At 33.7% G+C, this 16663-nt stretch overlaps 1 protein-coding gene across 1 annotated transcript; it reads left to right on the top strand.

Annotated features, from left to right (window-relative positions):
- Positions 1-31: 31 nt before the first annotated feature.
- On the top strand, positions 32-8309 carry LOC135133022 (uncharacterized). The gene is made up of 3 exons (XM_064061252.1): positions 32-139; positions 7892-8008; positions 8056-8309. Exons 1-3 carry the CDS (start codon positions 91-93, stop codon positions 8259-8261), a joined length of 372 nt encoding a protein of 123 aa, XP_063917322.1. The 5' UTR covers positions 32-90; the 3' UTR covers positions 8262-8309.
- The last annotated feature ends 8354 nt before the right edge of the window (positions 8310-16663 follow it).

Here is a 16663-nt window from a genome sequence, read left to right as displayed (position 1 = left end):
TTGATTCACTCAAACGTAACTCGCTCGATATTCCGTTTTAGGTAGGTCAAGTTGTGTTTATTTCGAGAATATTCGCTGTAATTTGATGGAATGGCGAAATTGGCTGTCATTGTACTGAGTCTGATCGTTGTCCAAGCGTGTAAGTTCATTGTACCTGTTTCTGCTGCTATGTTTTTAGTCTGTCTGTCACATTGGCCATGACTTGATCAAGATTTCTTTAAAGACACTGGGCACACTAATGTCCGTGCTAATGTACCTAGGTGCAAACATTTTGTTAACTGTTGTATTTTGAACACCTTGCTATAGCATGCAGTTGTGATGGATAAATTAAGAATATCAAACAATTAAAATAATACACACTAGGAGTGGGTATTTTGCTTTCTTTTTACAAGCATTTACAACCAGTGTTATCGGTAGTCACATGGCTTACAACTGTAAAATTCAGTGTAAATTTGTTATCATAGTTCAAATACAAATCGAAGCACCTTCCGTTGCATTGTAGGTATTAGTGGCCAATCAGAAAATAGTGTTCTAATTGTTTTGGTAGAATGCGCGCCAAGCCGACTAAGCTAATCAAGAAACTGTTTTTACAACGCTGAAATTTATCACCACATTAAGATTTAATTTGAAACATTGAAATATATCGACAATATATCTCCAAAATTTCGAATATTTTTCACAAGATCGTTACACTTTTCGAAATTTGGAAATTACGTGAACATGTTTGTGAAACCTCTAATTTTTAACTTTGATATTCTACAGAAAAAATGCTATGTTTGTGTACAATATATTCAAAATATGTGGTTACTTAACACATTAGTCATCACTGCGGTAAAATTCCTACCAGGTAGTATAACCAGTTTCGTTAGAAAAATCTAAAATTTACAGCGAAATGTTAAATTTTCTCAGAAATAATGTAGACAAACAGTCTACACTTTTGTGAAGTATACAGTCTAGTTTATCTTGCTTAAGATAATTATGTTTGGCGTTCATTGTGGAGAAAAAAGTTTATAAGTTAAATTTAAGTTAATTAACGTAAGTAAAACTTGGAACACTTACTTATTAGTACTCGATTTTACCATTATGCATGACGAAATAAGAAAATATGGGAGACATAATCACCATACCTACCTTATTAAAAGAGTGACTCAAGGTACCCAATAAGTCTTGTGCTGTGCGTGATTTACATTGTTGATATGAATGAAATTTCAAGTAAAATTCAATATCTGATGCGAAGATTGTATTAATATGGAACCTATATTTTAAAATATCGACTCCGTGTGATTAAGTCATTTTACTTAGTCATTTGATCATAATGCAACAGAGTAGGGAAAAATCATGACCAATAAAACTGTAACTAACAAAAATTCATTCTACATGTGTAAGATATACACACGCATCATTATTTTTAACTTCATACAGATTTTATAAATCTAATAATGATATCCACTAATGTGATTGAAGTTTTTAATAGCTTTGTAGATCAAGATAATATAAAATGTTATAAAAAGATTAAATTTAATTCATGTATTTCAGCTTTTGTTGTATACATTAAGTGCTTTAGATACATGTATATTATAGTACATTTGGCGTGCTTCTGAGACTTAGGGTCTGTTCAGCAATATACGTAGTTGAGTACAAACATGATTTATTAGACCTAAAAACCAACAGCGGGTCAACTTAATGTTGAAAATACTACAGTACATCGGATAAACAAGTCAAGTACTTAATTACATTTTTAAATTAAGTTTTATATGTATAATAAAAATTTTACTCTTAATTACATAAATATATTAGGTGTGAGAAAGTTTGGTGATTTTTCTCGTGTTTGGTCCTGTGCCCTAGATCCTAAGCATATAAAAAAATCCAAAAGTTAAATCAAAAGGAAGCGAATTAAGTAGTAAGGAGGTACTAAGCCAAACAAACGCTTTTGTTATGAATATCACAATAACGGCAAGACTAATTGAAGAAATATTTTTAGGAGTCTAAAATTTATACGTAATTTCTAGTGAGATATTTTTCAATGGTTTGTGGATTTGGATTAAATGGATAAATGTGAGTGATGTAATGGTTTACAACAAACACAAATTAATTATACGAACTGAGATTAACCTTCACAAAACGGAGTTGGTTGTTGTAGTTTTGGTCATATTTACTGAATATTGTGGTATTGTTAAAGAATCGGCAAAAATAATAATTTCTGTTAATAGTTTGCAAAAAAACATTCGCATTATTAATTCTCAACAGTTAACATGAAAAGTTGCCATTTGATTGTCCGTTTAGAACCCCAAGCTAACGTTTTTTGATAAACAATACAACTGATTTTGTGCTCGTAAAATAGTTTGTTTAGTGCTTAAATAGAATGTTTGTATTTAAAGGTGCTTAAATGTATTTATAAATTCTTACAAAAGTTTAGAAAATAGAGTGCTAAATAAACCAAAATCAAAAGGATAAGACAGTGAAAAGATACAATTGTAATTAGCAAATCAATTCTGCAAAATTGTTTCCTTATTATAAAGTATCTATTATGATAACCCAAACAAATCATAAACGTGAAACGTGACACGCGGAAAATTCAAAATTTGGCATGGAACTATAATCGTCAAGGAAATGGAAACCTATATATTTTTTTTATTGTTTGAGGGAATGCGTTCAAATGCAAAGTGGTGAATTCCAAGGTTGGAAAAATTCCGTAATATCCAAAGTATGGTGGGCAAATTGTTTATTATTTCATTCTGAAGACGGAAAATCGGCAAGTTTAAATTATGGTCGAGCAATCAGTAAAGTGGATTTACAAATTTGCTGTGACGTTGCAGTTGCTGTTCTCGCTTACGTTGCGTTTAGAGCTGAAAATTGTCATTTATAAACTCCGTTGCCAAGTTGCCATTGATAGTAACTTTGATGTTCAGCTTTTGCCGTATTTAAAAGAACTGTAGAAGAAAAGTGGAGGATTTAAGTTGATTACTACAAAAATTTACCATTTTAGACATGTTTTAAGTTTCATGTTGTCGAAATAAGTCTATACATGTTAATAAAAAAAGGCAGAATGTAGCCCCGCCCACCCGCCCTATCTCAATTCTGATGATTTTTTTATTCGTCGTGAGCCAAGAAGGCGCAGACTAACTGCAAAATCCTTATTTCTCTCCGAGAAATTAAAAACTTGTTTCTGAGTATCGTTTTGTTCAAAGAATACTATGTATATTAAGAAAAAAATAAAGCCAAAGATAGAACCCCACCCATACCTGCCTGATCTAAATAGTAATGAAATTTTCATTCGTTGGCAGACCTACCAAAACTTTACCATTTTAAATGTGTTTTAAGTTTCTAATAATAAAAGAAGTCATCACAACTGAGATGGGGTGGCTTAGGCTCCGCCCCATAATTGCAAATGCATATTTCCTTGCAAAAATATACCATTTTAACCATGTTTAAGTTTCTTGTTGTGAAAAGATGAATATGTATATTAAGAAGACAAGGGCAAAATATAGGCCCCGCCCACCCGCCCTATCTCAATTCTGATGATCTTTTTTTTATTCGAGCCGAGAGGCGGAGCTTAATTGTAAAATCCTCATTTTTCTACGAGAAATTACCATGTAAAATATGTTTTTAAGTAATCGTCCGTCCGTCTCGATCCCAATCGTGATTAATTTTTCATTCGTTGCCAGACCGAGGGGCAGAGCCTAACTGTAAAATCGATATTTTCCTACAAAAATTTACCATTTTAAACGTGTTTTACCTTTCTTGTTGTGAAAAGAAGGCTATACCTACATATTAAGAAGAAATGGCAAAATGTAAGCCCTTGTAGTTATAATACCTAATTTTTTTTTGAGACGAATACCAATAAATCCTTGTTGATTTAAACCTCGAGAACAATCTTTAACAATCCATAAGTACCCACAGGAAGCTACAGTGTAGAAAATGATTGCAGTTATTTAAAATATGAGAGTTTCGGTGAACAGGTGATTAATTGGCTCAATATTAGTGGACCTCATTATCTCTATCAAAATTTGATTTTTGTGGAATTAGTGGTGTCAACCAGAAAAATGTCTCCCACTACTTCAGGGGATTTTCCTTCAAACTGGCAGCACTGCACACTACCGCAATTTGATTGGTTGCAAACCCAACGTCAACGGCAACGTAACGGCGAAAGTTGGTCACCTCGAACGTCACCTCAACGGCGTACCAACTTTCAACGGCAACGTTAACGGATGATATAAACGACGCATACCTTCGCTGCGTATTTATCTTACAACGGCAACGTCAAAGGCGAACAGCAACGTCAGCGATAACTTTATAAATCGACTTTAAACAACCCGCTATTGGCCCTAGCTGCACGTTTCACACAAACACGAATCTCCCCATTAAGTTTACCATTAAAAATCGTTTGTTAGATAATTACTCCACACTCTCAATAATTTCGAACAACAAAAATTTACATGAGTTGTCTTATCCCCCTTATGGATGTGCTTTATAATGATCTGTTTAATCACAAATCCTTTTTCTCTGCACTATTTCATTTTACGTTACCAGTTTCGGGCTTTACAACATTTAAATAAAAAAATATGAAATCTTCACTTGTCTTACCTGTCCTATAGTTGTTCTTACTATTATTACAGTAAACAAATTCCCTCCACTGGGGTGGTTACTCACATAAAATTTAAACTTTTTTGGTGAACGGGTGACCGCATGACAATGCCAAGATGTATGTGTTTCCTGTTCGATTTCTGTCAAATTTTGAAAATATCTCAACATTTAGTAATCTATCGAAGATGAGTCTATACATTAGTTCTGTGTGGTCGTTAATGTAATTAGTTTCAAGGATTGCTATATAGCTTAGTATGTTCTTTGTCTAACTGTTGTAGAATTTAATTAAGTGTTGTTGGATTTTGGAATATTTATTAATGTGTTCATTTACTCTTGTTTTCATGCTCCTTCCTGTTTCTTTTAGGTAAATCCTTGAACACTCTATACAAATTAGTTTGTATACCCTCGCTTATTTCTCTGTGGTCTTTGCTTGTTTCTGGTCTGAATTCGTTTAATCTTCTCTAATATGTTGCCTACAAATCTTATTTTGTCGTAAAAGATCCTTTTGTTATTAATGTTCTCATTTTGGTGTAATCGTTTTTTGCTACTTTATTGTCTTTCCTTCAATATTCATTGGTAGCTTGTCTACTCTGTTAAAAAGGGCCTAAAAGGCGTCACTTTGTATTCCTGTGGCTGGTTGGAGTTCTTGTTGATCGTGGTGTCCGTATTTGCAGGTTTTCTGTATATTCTATATTTCAACTGATTTCCTCTTTTCAAGATTGTGAGGTCTAAGAAATTCAGAGTGTTCTCTATGCCGTTAATTCACGTTAGAAACATGTCTAATTGTTGTTATCGTCTTTTTTCTGTATGCTTTTCTTTCATATTATAATGTTGTCTTAGTAAAGTGACTTTGGGTTAAGTATCTTAAGTAAGTATTTTCTAGTCCGTCCATGTATATTTCAGCTAGTGCTCTAAGTGTGTTTCGTCGCTCAGATGCTGAGAATCATCAAAAAATGTTGAAATATAGTTCAGATTTAATAAAAATCGACAAAAATACTGTTTCTAGCTAAAATTTGATGGTTTCGTTGCTCTTTCCGAGCCCGTGTGGTTTCTGATTGACTTAAAACTACAAAAAAACACTTCAAAAGCCACGTTTCTGAAGAATTTTAACAATTTTCTTGTATCTACGAACGCCATTCTTAAACCTTGTGCTTTCTATATTTATTTTTTGAAGTTAAAAAAGTCTTGTTGTAGACACATTTTTAATAATCTAATGACTCTTTTTATATTTTGTGTATTGTTGGAGTCATTAATAAATTTAGAGGCCAGTTCTAGTGCATTTTTTGATCTTTTTTTTTTATTTTTGTGTTATATGTGTTCAATAGATTTTTATGTAATTTTGCATAGTATGAACCCACAAAACTCTAAACCCATATGCACATGAGACGGTTTTGAAGTTTGCAAGGATCTAAATACGAAGGGTCAGCTCATTGTCAACCAAATAGTCCTAATTATATTATAAAATTTCATTAGTATGTATTTTCCGTGATCGTACTGTGCATTCTTGTTTCTTCTAGAAACTTTCTACGTTCGTGTTGTAATTACATATGAAAAAAATACATTTGGGCACATATTAAATGCGGCTGAATTCGAATGTAAGAAACATTAATATAGTAAAAGTGCAAAATAAACATAAAATACATGTCCCATTTTGAGTCCACGATGATATTAATTCAACTGATGATAATTCTCAAGGACCCCTTTTAAAATTATCTGGGGCTCTACATTCCAATCACCCTAACACTACGAAGCCGAGGGTGCCGTTCCTCTATGCTTACGTCATTAATGATTTTTCTTATTTTTAATTTTTCAAATGCTGTTTCGCTGCGTTATTTTTTCTCCCGCACCAAATTTAAATGTCAAATTCAGGACACCGCACTATAGAAAAAACCTGTTGCTACTTCACAGACAGTACCGTTGGTGCAGCAGTTACCAAATAACTACGCTCTAACGTCATCGAATTTCAGGTCTCTTAACTGTCAGTCGTTTTCGAGGAAGTCGGACGCCTCTCTACGACCGTCCGCAAGAAGTTGAAAATAACATTTACCAGAGTTGAGGTTAAATAAGATTCGTAATTCCAGTGGCTCCATATTTTGTCTTTACTATATCAGCTGATGTCGAAAAACATATCGTTTAAATTCAAAATAAATTTCACGTCAGTGTACCTTTTTTGTCGCTGCCCGTGTTTGTAGGAGTGGAGTGTATTGAATAAGAATTTCCGCAGGTTTTCCTACGATTGCATTAGCATGATGAGGTCATTAGCAGCACAGAAGTTTCATTATGATACTGTGAATGCGTACTAAACGGTTCAGTTCATCATTCAACTCAAAAACTTCATGTCTGTGTTACAACACAGAACCTCCTGAAGTATAATGACTGACGTATTAACAAATTACTCATTTTCTTTATTTATTAACCAAACAAGTACACAACAGTAGCTGTATAATATAATAACAGTCGGAGCGATTTCATGTACCCACACTAAGTACCTAGTAAATTAAAATATGCTGAAATATTGAAAAGAGAAATAATGTTGAAATATGGGCCCAAAAATTTTTTAAATTATTATTTTTTTGTTCAGTAAACAATCCTTATCGACCAAATTGTCGTTCTTTTATGTTCAATTTTAATGTAAATTAATACTAACTTCGTTGGAAGAATAATTAAGTGAGAATGGAGGCGGTTAAATGTATGTTGTAACTTAAAATGGTTCATTTCAAAGAATTATGTAGCACTCCCTAGCATACATTTACTTTGCATGCGGGCGGCTACAGGGTTAAGTAGGTAATGTGTCAATACTCTGTCATTATTTACCAATCCCAGGTGTTCTAACGTACAATACAATATCTACCATAAAATTACAGATATTTTGAAAACTGTAAAAGTACCAGAACGACTTTGTTAGAATTGTTTGTTTGTTCTTGTAGTTGCAGATATGTATATTAAATTATTGTAGCAATCGGTTAATAAAATCTACAGAAAAAGTGGAAATCTGGTTGTCGTAATATAATACTAGCTTTTGTCACTTAAGGATCTTAACGAAATGATAAACCCAATGTAATAGATATAAAACAATCAATCACTGTTTGTGGAGCGATGTTTTATCATCACCCTCTGAGACAAAATATGTATAATTTATTATTCTGAGGAAGTCTCTCCAGGGCATTTTATGCTCTAAATCTACAATTAGGGCGTTGCTAAGATACACAAATAGATAAACACTCCAACCCTCAAATAACACCAGGAAGTCTAGCCAGAAAATAAAAATCGATAGGTTATGGCGCCAACTTTCATATATGTTTTTCAGGTCGAGCTCTAGTGTGTAAAAAATGCAAAGATTTTAAATGTGACAGTTTGGAAAATGAAACTTGTGCAGTGGATGTCGGCAGTAAACAAGCAGCTTGTTTAACCTACGTCTACAAAGGTGTTAAATTTTCTGTTTTTGTAACAATAACAACCCGAAGATTTCAGATGCTAATAAAACACAAGTAACGGAAAAGAGGTGCATCAGTTTTGACAAAGGAGATACATACGAGTGTAGTAAGGCTCAAGTAGAGAAGATTTCTTGTACGACGTGTACTGAAGACTTCTGCAATAATTCTGGATGGAGGAGTAGTGCTAGCGCATTATTTTATATAAGCTTGTTGGCACCACTATTACTTCTAAAGGTGACTTAATTGTATTTGCTCAACTAATGTAATATATAATAAATTAGGTGCTTACAATACTTGTTTTATTAGTTGTTACACATAAACCCAAACAAGCAAATTATTTAAATAAGATTAGGTGAAACATACTGTCTAATATTATCAAAACAAACGAAGATCATCCAAATTATACTAATTAAGGATGAATGAGTGACAATGTTTACCTACAGTTTCACGTACATCTTTGAGTAAACAATGACTTTATTTAAGGTGATTCAGACTCAGGGCTAATGATTGAGTAAAATGTTATTCCCAGCCATAAAAATAATATGAATCTTCAGACAACTTTGCAACAGTTATGATTTGTGTCATCATCTCTAATTTTGGGAACTTCAATGCTGTTTTCGAAATAAAAACATTCTGTTGCAGAAGCACTAGATATATCTACACTGCATTAATGTAGCAATCCATTGTGGAACTCTAATTAAATGAAAATTAGGTCAAAGGTGGGGCATAGGGATCGGCTCCATAAGCACGCAAATCGATAAAAACCATTTCAAATTTTAAGCTCATCTTGAAAGTTATGAAATGCGATGATTAGGTATGTATGAGAATCGGCCATTCGTTGTATCTACTTTGGTCAACAAGATTTTTCTTTTCTGGGGAAGTTTTTGTTTAATTACGAACACGAAGTTGGTCATTGTTATACGTAACATGTCCATCTGTGTTCAATAAATGGTGTTTATTTTATTGACAACCTGCATTCTCCAGTGTATTGACTTTCCTAGAACTACTCCCTTGTTTATCAGATCGATAATTCTAAATATTTATCTTTCTTCCTACGTAAATTGTAACATATTTCACAAAGATATGGACTTTCAAGGGGTAAAACGTTGACCTATACGATCTAAGTATAGACATTCAATAACTACTTTATAAGCTAGTATGTCCTAAATATGTTTGATAATCATGAAAAGAGAAGAAACAAACCGTGTTTGCTTAGTGGTAATTTTATTATTCTTATTTCAAAATATATATGTTATTATATGAGATAACAATTATTGTGTAACGTGCATGGATTGTATTTTATTTACTTAATGAAGTTGTATAATAAAATGCAGGAAGGAATTGTGATCAAATACAAATAGCAGAGGAACTAAAAAAAAAATAAAAAAAAAGTAGGTATATGAAAACAAAGTTACCGCACAAGGACATCACTGATTTGAATAAATGCTAAGTTCTAGTGATATCAGTTTAAAAAAAATGTTACCATTACAATAAAAAAACATTTTACTATTTTTTTGTAACCATATACTTATCAGATCATCTTTTTGGAACTTCAAAACTATTAATTTTTAAAGTACCAGTAATCTTTGTGTTCATCAAGCACTCATGGTGTAGATACAAATTAATCTAGGGAGACTTAATTACTACTTAGCAAATGACCATTTTTACTACAGTTAATTAAAATGATGATTGTTTAGTATGACTCAACATTTTCCATGATATTGTATTCCGACTAAATTTTTAAATTTCTGCTTGTGAACGATGGAAAATTTCAATACCGCAGTGATGTCAATTCTGACATCAATATCAATACACGCAAAAGACCATCACCTGAATAAACCAGCCGTCCGTTAAATTTGGTATTCATGTATTCGTGTAGTGCTTCAAATAATAAATACGTAAAAATATTGTTCTTAACTGCTTACTACATTTTCCGGGCAGTTCAGGATCCATAAATGTTTCAAAAATGTTTTTTACACGTGTCAACGTTCATATTCATGTTTCCGGAGCAGTTTTGTTTTGCATTTTTGTGTAGGAGTGGAGAAAAGGAACAGCAGAACGGGGAAAAAACGAGAATCCTTTTTTGGAAAGTCGCCCGACTCAAGAATAAAGGAGGTTACTTGTGTCAGTATGTAGCGAATTTTGATATAGTAGGACAACAATAAAAGGCTGGGGAAAGATGTCAAGGGAATTTAATTGGATATGTCAGAGGACAGAATGAGAAAAGAAAAGATGGGGGTAGAACAAGAAAGAAAGAATTAAAGACAAACTATAGGGAACAAGAAGGATTAATGGTATGGACCATCATAATAAAAGGGAACAAATGGCGTATTGAAACGGTATGTAGTAAGAACATGACAACAATGAAAAAAAAAAGCAAAATAGAAATAAATGATGACAACTATGTAATTCTAGACGGACATTTCAATGCAAGAATAGGAGAAAAATGAGGAAGAATAGGCAATACAGAAAATGATAGAAAAAGAACATACAAAGATAAAAGTAAAAATAAGAGCGGAAAGCAACTATTGCAATTAGTGTCAGAGAGAGGATGGGAAATCTCGAATGGAAATAAAACGGGCGATGTTGAAGGTGAATTAACCTATGTAGAACTGAGAATGAAAATGCATGCAAGGAAATTTCGCAGTTCAAAGTAGGAAAAAGGAACATATACCAATGGAGGTTGAAGCCGAAGAATATGATAGAAAACAGGAAAAAGAAGCGGAGAAAGTAGGAAAATATGGGGTGAAAGATCTAGTGGGGTGTATCAAGAGAAGCTAAGAACGCACACTTTTGTTGAAGCTAATACCCAAGCAAAATGAGATTAATTAGAACAACTGATAAAAGATGCAGAAATTAAGGTAGAACTTAGGATAAGAAGAAGTGGAAGAGGAAAAATGATTAGTGGAATGAGGAATGTTGCATCTTAAAAAGAGAAACAAGGAAAGCAATAAGAAAACGAACATCAAAACATAACAAGAGAGGCGTTCCTCAAAGTCAGCGAAACATATACAAGTAAATGCAAAGAACAAAACAAAAACAGGCAATGAAGGAAGAAGCACAAAAGACAAAGGAAATTATATCATAGAAAGAATAATGGAACTATATTAATAAAAATAGAAAGAAAAAAGAAAATACAAGCAAAAAAATTGGGATGCAGAGATAGAAAAAAAGACAATAAATTAATGAAACAGAAGAAAAAGAAGAAAATTACAAAGTAGAGCTAAACAAAGTGGACATAGGAAGAAGTAAGAAGGCAACTAGTGAAACTAAAAAAGGGCACGGCAGCGGGAAAGGATGGAATTCCAAATGAAACATGGCCAAAGACCCTGACAATGTTATCCGCGAAATTAAAACGAGGTGTAGATTGATGAAAGCATACCGAAACAATGGAGTGAATTGATAATATGCCCCGTACACATGAAAGGATACAGGGAGAAGAGTGAAAACTATAGAGGAATAACATTGCTGAAAACGAATTGTATGCGATGGTACTGAGAAGAGAATGGGGAAGAGAATAAAAATTTTAATACGATAAAGGGGGTAAGACAAGGATATCCGCTAAGTCTAATAAGTCTTTGCGCTGTTTACATGAGAAATCTTGAAGAAATGTTTAGCAAACTACAGATAGGAGGGTTAGTGATTGGAAGAAAAAGGTTTGGGTGTTGCATATGCGGATGAAATTGTGGTGATAACCTAAGACGGAAAAAAAATGAAAGATATGATTAGAAATCTTGACAGGTATATGAGAAGGAAGGGATGTATAAGACAAAAATAATTATGTTATAGAAAAAGGTAGAAGAAAAAAAGAAAGGGTTTAGAAATGGGGACATAGAGAATAGAGGAAGTGAAGGAATTTAGATATTTGAGATCCTACCTTAACTCACCCAACTCAATGAGCACAGATGTAAAGAGCGTATGCACAAGAGCTAGCAAGGTCATGGGGATGGTATGAGGAATTGCAGAAGAGAAATTTGGCGATACTTGGAAGAGACGTATCATGCTGTTTCATACTTTGATTGAAAATATTCTAATGTATGGAGTAGAAATCTGGGGGTGGACAGAGTTTGAAGAGGTAGAGACAATCCAAGAAAGATATTTGAAATAAATACTAGGTCTTGATAGAGAAACCCCGGAGTATTGTATAGTGACGGAAGACATGAAAAGGCAAAAATTACCACTAGAAGCCGGAAGGACAGCCGGAAAAGAGAGCGAGTAGATGAAAGGCCACACTGTCAAATATTACAAAAATGCTTGAAAGAGAAAAAGAAGAACTGCGAGCAAGAACTTCGGGAGATGATGGCAAAATACTACGAATGCAATGGTTATACCTGGAAGGAAGTAGGAAGAGTGAGAAGTCAAGGACAACCAATGTGGCAGGAGCTCTGTAGAAGAGATTTTCGTATAAAGAAGCAGGAGGGAAGGGGATAAGAAATTCTAGGTGCAACACAGTACCAACCAAAAACAAAGAGCAAGTAATCATGGTCCGATTTAGATGCGGAAATGAAGGAAGAGAAAATAAATATTGAGGAAATTTAAGTGAGGAATAGAGAATGTGTAGAATGAGCAAAAAACAATAGAACATATGAGGAAAGAGTGTGATGAACTAAAATAAAGAGAGAAAATCATAGAAGAAATACTAGAGAAGATGGCAGGAAAATGGTTTACGAAAGTGTAACAGGCAAGGAGGATATTTAATTTAAATTCAATTATTCTCGTATTGATCTATTTTCTTTTTACCTTGCTATTGATACCTGTATGATTTAAATAAAATATGTTGATTACTGTTTTTAAATTAAATGAAAATATGAGCGTCCGAAAAAATTGAGTGGCCACCAAGTGAAGGGTGAAGAAACGCAAAAACGCAAAAAGAGGTTTTGAGTAAAACTCACAAATTTGGATACTTTTCTTACTGCTTCAAAGCAACTTGTCGCTTAAATTACGACTGAAGAGGCTTCTACTTCAGCTGTTAAGCAACATTTGCGACGGGCTAATTTTACTTTCGAGGTACAACATAATTATGGCTCAGCAATAGAAAGCTTCACGTGAAAATTGTTGACGCTTTTTTTGCTAGTGCTTTCAAAGAGGTTTTCCTAAAAAAATTTTATCAGGTCAAAGAATTTTCAACGCGGTTCTTCAACGTCTCCCGGAAAATGGAGGATTTCGTCCACAGGCACCGGGTGAATATAAATGTGGAAGCAGCAAAAAACAAATTACAAAATTAAAAGACAATTATGCCGTTGGTTTGACAAGATGAAAGAGCACGTACTTTTCCATTTTGCGACATATCATGCATAAGTACATGAGAAGTGTACACAACTCATTAAATTTAATATTTAAAAACATTCCGAAAAAAATCTGTGTTCGATTGGAAAGGTCACGGTGTAGAGTAAATAATCTTAACGAATGCCGTCCTAAAGATAGTATTGCATGTTAGACATTAAGTTAATATTTTAACTGAACTAGACCCCCAACCCTAACAAAAAACTTGAAATGACCTGGAAACACGAAAATGGATCCAGAATAGATAAAAACAGACATTCCAGAATATACATTTTAGGTCATCAGAGTAGCTGATCCATCGGCGTGAGAAATTTAAAATGAATGTGTGAAAGTTGTAGGGGGATTAGTGGTAAGGTAAATGAAATTAACAAAAATTAGGGTGTTTCTTTAGGTTACGACATTAATTTTTGAAATTTGCGGGATATATAAAACGTTTTTAGTAAATATCTTCAAGTTTTTAGGTTGTGTACTTTATATAAGTAAATAGTTCTATAAATAAAGTCCAACCAACACGGAAGTGATTCGATTTCAGAGGCGGCTGACTCCACAACATTAACTTTACACAAATTTCTCTTTTTGAAGCAAAGAGAAGTATTAATTTAGCGTCAAATGAAGGTTACAGTCGACGAAGAATCTGAGTTTAAATTTACTTTAAATTATTATCAACACCAAACATTAATTAAAATTTGCATATTCTTCTGTCCCATTATATTGATGAAGTCATTTCATAGTTTTGTGAAATATACTTTATTTTACAGTAATCGGTTTTGGGGAATTATCACAAGAAAAAAAACATGCAAAATCAAATTTTATCATTTATCTAAGAAAGTGAATTTGTTTGAATGTGTTTCAGAGACGGGGAAGGTTCTGTCTCAATAACTTTTAATCACTTTTTTAAGTTTTAGAAGTTTGATTTTGAAATGCATTATAAAGTAAAGATGTTAGCGAATAAAAAACGGGGCTACCTATGACTTTGCTTTAAATCTTTTCAGAATAGAATCAATTTCCATTTTACAGTAAATAAAATAAGTCAGTGAAATGGAGAAAAAGTCTAAGAAGTTTAGTATGTGTAAAGATAAGACTGATTTTGGACAATAGGGTAAGGTTGCCGATATCGCACCACTTTTTCGAATATCTCCATTAAAAAAAAAACAATATTATTTTTGGTAACGTTACTAGTTCTAACACATTCCTTTATATATTGGGCATATAAAATAAAATTGTCGTACTTTTAAAACTATATTAAATATTTTTTTGAAGACATTTTAGAAAGTCTTGCATCTGGTGCGATTTAGGAACCTAGTTTCCCAAATCGCACCACGGGGTGCCTAAAATGCACCATCTTTAAATTGATGCAGAATAGAAGAGGAATAGGTAGTTAATTTGTTTTTTAATACAAACTCTTTAATACTTAGAAAAACATTACAAATGAGAATTAAGATAAGCATAAATCACACACAAAGGATCGTTTGAAAGTTTCCCCCGAAAATCCTGCACAGCTCTCATGCGCCCATCTTGAACATTTTTGGCACATAACCATGTCTTCGATGTTTGCCTCGCAGCAAAGAAAACAGTACCATTCGTTCTTATTGACTATTATCTTAAGATTTTTCTTGGACTTTTGAAGGCCACTAGGCCCTGCTCGAGGTTCCACTTCTTCAGATTTAAAATTCTTTTTACGTTTGTTAATTTGGGTCGTTGAAAATACATTCTTCACTATTTTTCCAGCATTCGTGTTGTTCTTTTGCGCTTGAAACTGTTTTGAGGCTTCAAGTTGCTTCTTGTAGGGACTGGCAGTTAAAAGCATTGCTTTTTGCGCTCCTTTGGTTCTTTGTGTTTGATATCGTTTGCTTCCCTTTGGTAGTGGACTTATTTTCTGTATGGGTACCACCAATAGATTGCACACTTAGCACAACATTTATTTAACCCTATTTGTCCGTTTTTATACTCTTCTATACAACGCATCATACTTTGTGGATCCCATAAACCATACTGGCTCTTGGCCATTTTCTTAAATCTTTACGAAAACAAAAAAATGTTTACAGAAATGGCAAGTTCCTGAAATCGCACCGGTGCGATTTAGGAAACTTCCAATAAGTGCGATTTAGGAAACTGGACATTTTTAAACACAAAATTATAGATAACGTTAACCCCTTAAAAAATACTCATTTTAGTGTACGGACTAATTGAAACACATTATGTACTTTCGTGATACGCAAAAAACTGTTTATAATAAACACTCACCTCTTCAGTAACTCGTTACATACACCGTCTGAAACTATGTTCGACTTATCGTGAAATAAACTTTTCACTTGGAAGTTATGACAGAATAAAGTTTCCTATATGATTCTTGCACTGTCGGCGGTAAATTTGATTTAGTTTCTAAAATTATCGATAGATGACAAGTTTGGCTGATAGTTTACTGTAAACTGTTGGTGGTGCGATTTAGGAACCGGTGCGATATCGGCAACCTTACCCTAGTATACCCTCCATGAAAATAAAGGGGGGGTGAGCTGGGTTAGTAGTTCCTAAAATACGACTAATTTTGACAAATGACATACCCTATAAGAAAATAAAGGGTGGGTGGGTGGAGCTAGTATTTGTAAAGATAAGACTGATTTTAGCAAATGATATACCCTCTAAGAAAATAAAGAGGGGGTGGACTGGGCTAATTCTTACTAATATTGTGATAACCCAAACTTCCCGCCTTTAAATGACCTTGAAAAAGTTTGAAAGGCCCGCGAAAAATTTAAAAATTCAAAAGCTTGGCCTTGGCTGTGATCGTCTAACAAATAGGAACCTACGTTGTGTGGTTTTTTTTTTGCTTTTGAAAAATGGCGGGAAGACGTTCTTTCATACAAGTGAGCATATACTGCATGTGAGTTGAGAGCGCAAGAAATAATAGACAAAATTGTTTTGGAGGGGGGAGCACGGCACCCCCTCACCGGAGCAAAGACGCTGCGAAGATTTACTCCTCAGCGCAAAAACCCCCTTTGTTTTATTCCCGGACATATTACATTTCAAACACCTTAAGATATATGAAAGAAAACACTCGCGAATTGACAGACATACACATATGAAAAAAATGAACAAACGGAAAATTCTATGCATCTGTTTGGAATCAATGTAAATATTCACAATCACAAATTTAATAAAAACAAAGCAAAATCTGAATTAAGTAACTGGATGCAAATACACAAGTTATTACGGGCGTGTGGCGGCAGATCTTTTTTTTTAAGTTACGGCAGTTAACAGGAGCACATCAAAAGTACCCCTGGGGCGTTGTAGCATAAGCGGAGTTTGGGCTACCGGTCTGGAGCTGTTCTCCCCCCACGACGGTGATTCTATCTATCGCAAAGCCT

This window comes from Zophobas morio, unplaced genomic scaffold, assembly GCF_036711695.1.
Source record: "Zophobas morio isolate AGI-343-1 ecotype UQ-CSIRO unplaced genomic scaffold, CSIRO_AGI_Zmor_V1 ptg000021l, whole genome shotgun sequence".
Taxonomy (NCBI): Eukaryota; Metazoa; Arthropoda; class Insecta; order Coleoptera; family Tenebrionidae; genus Zophobas; species Zophobas morio.
The sequence above is the reverse complement of the archived record's forward strand: the minus strand, read 5'-3'. Positions and strand labels throughout refer to the sequence as shown.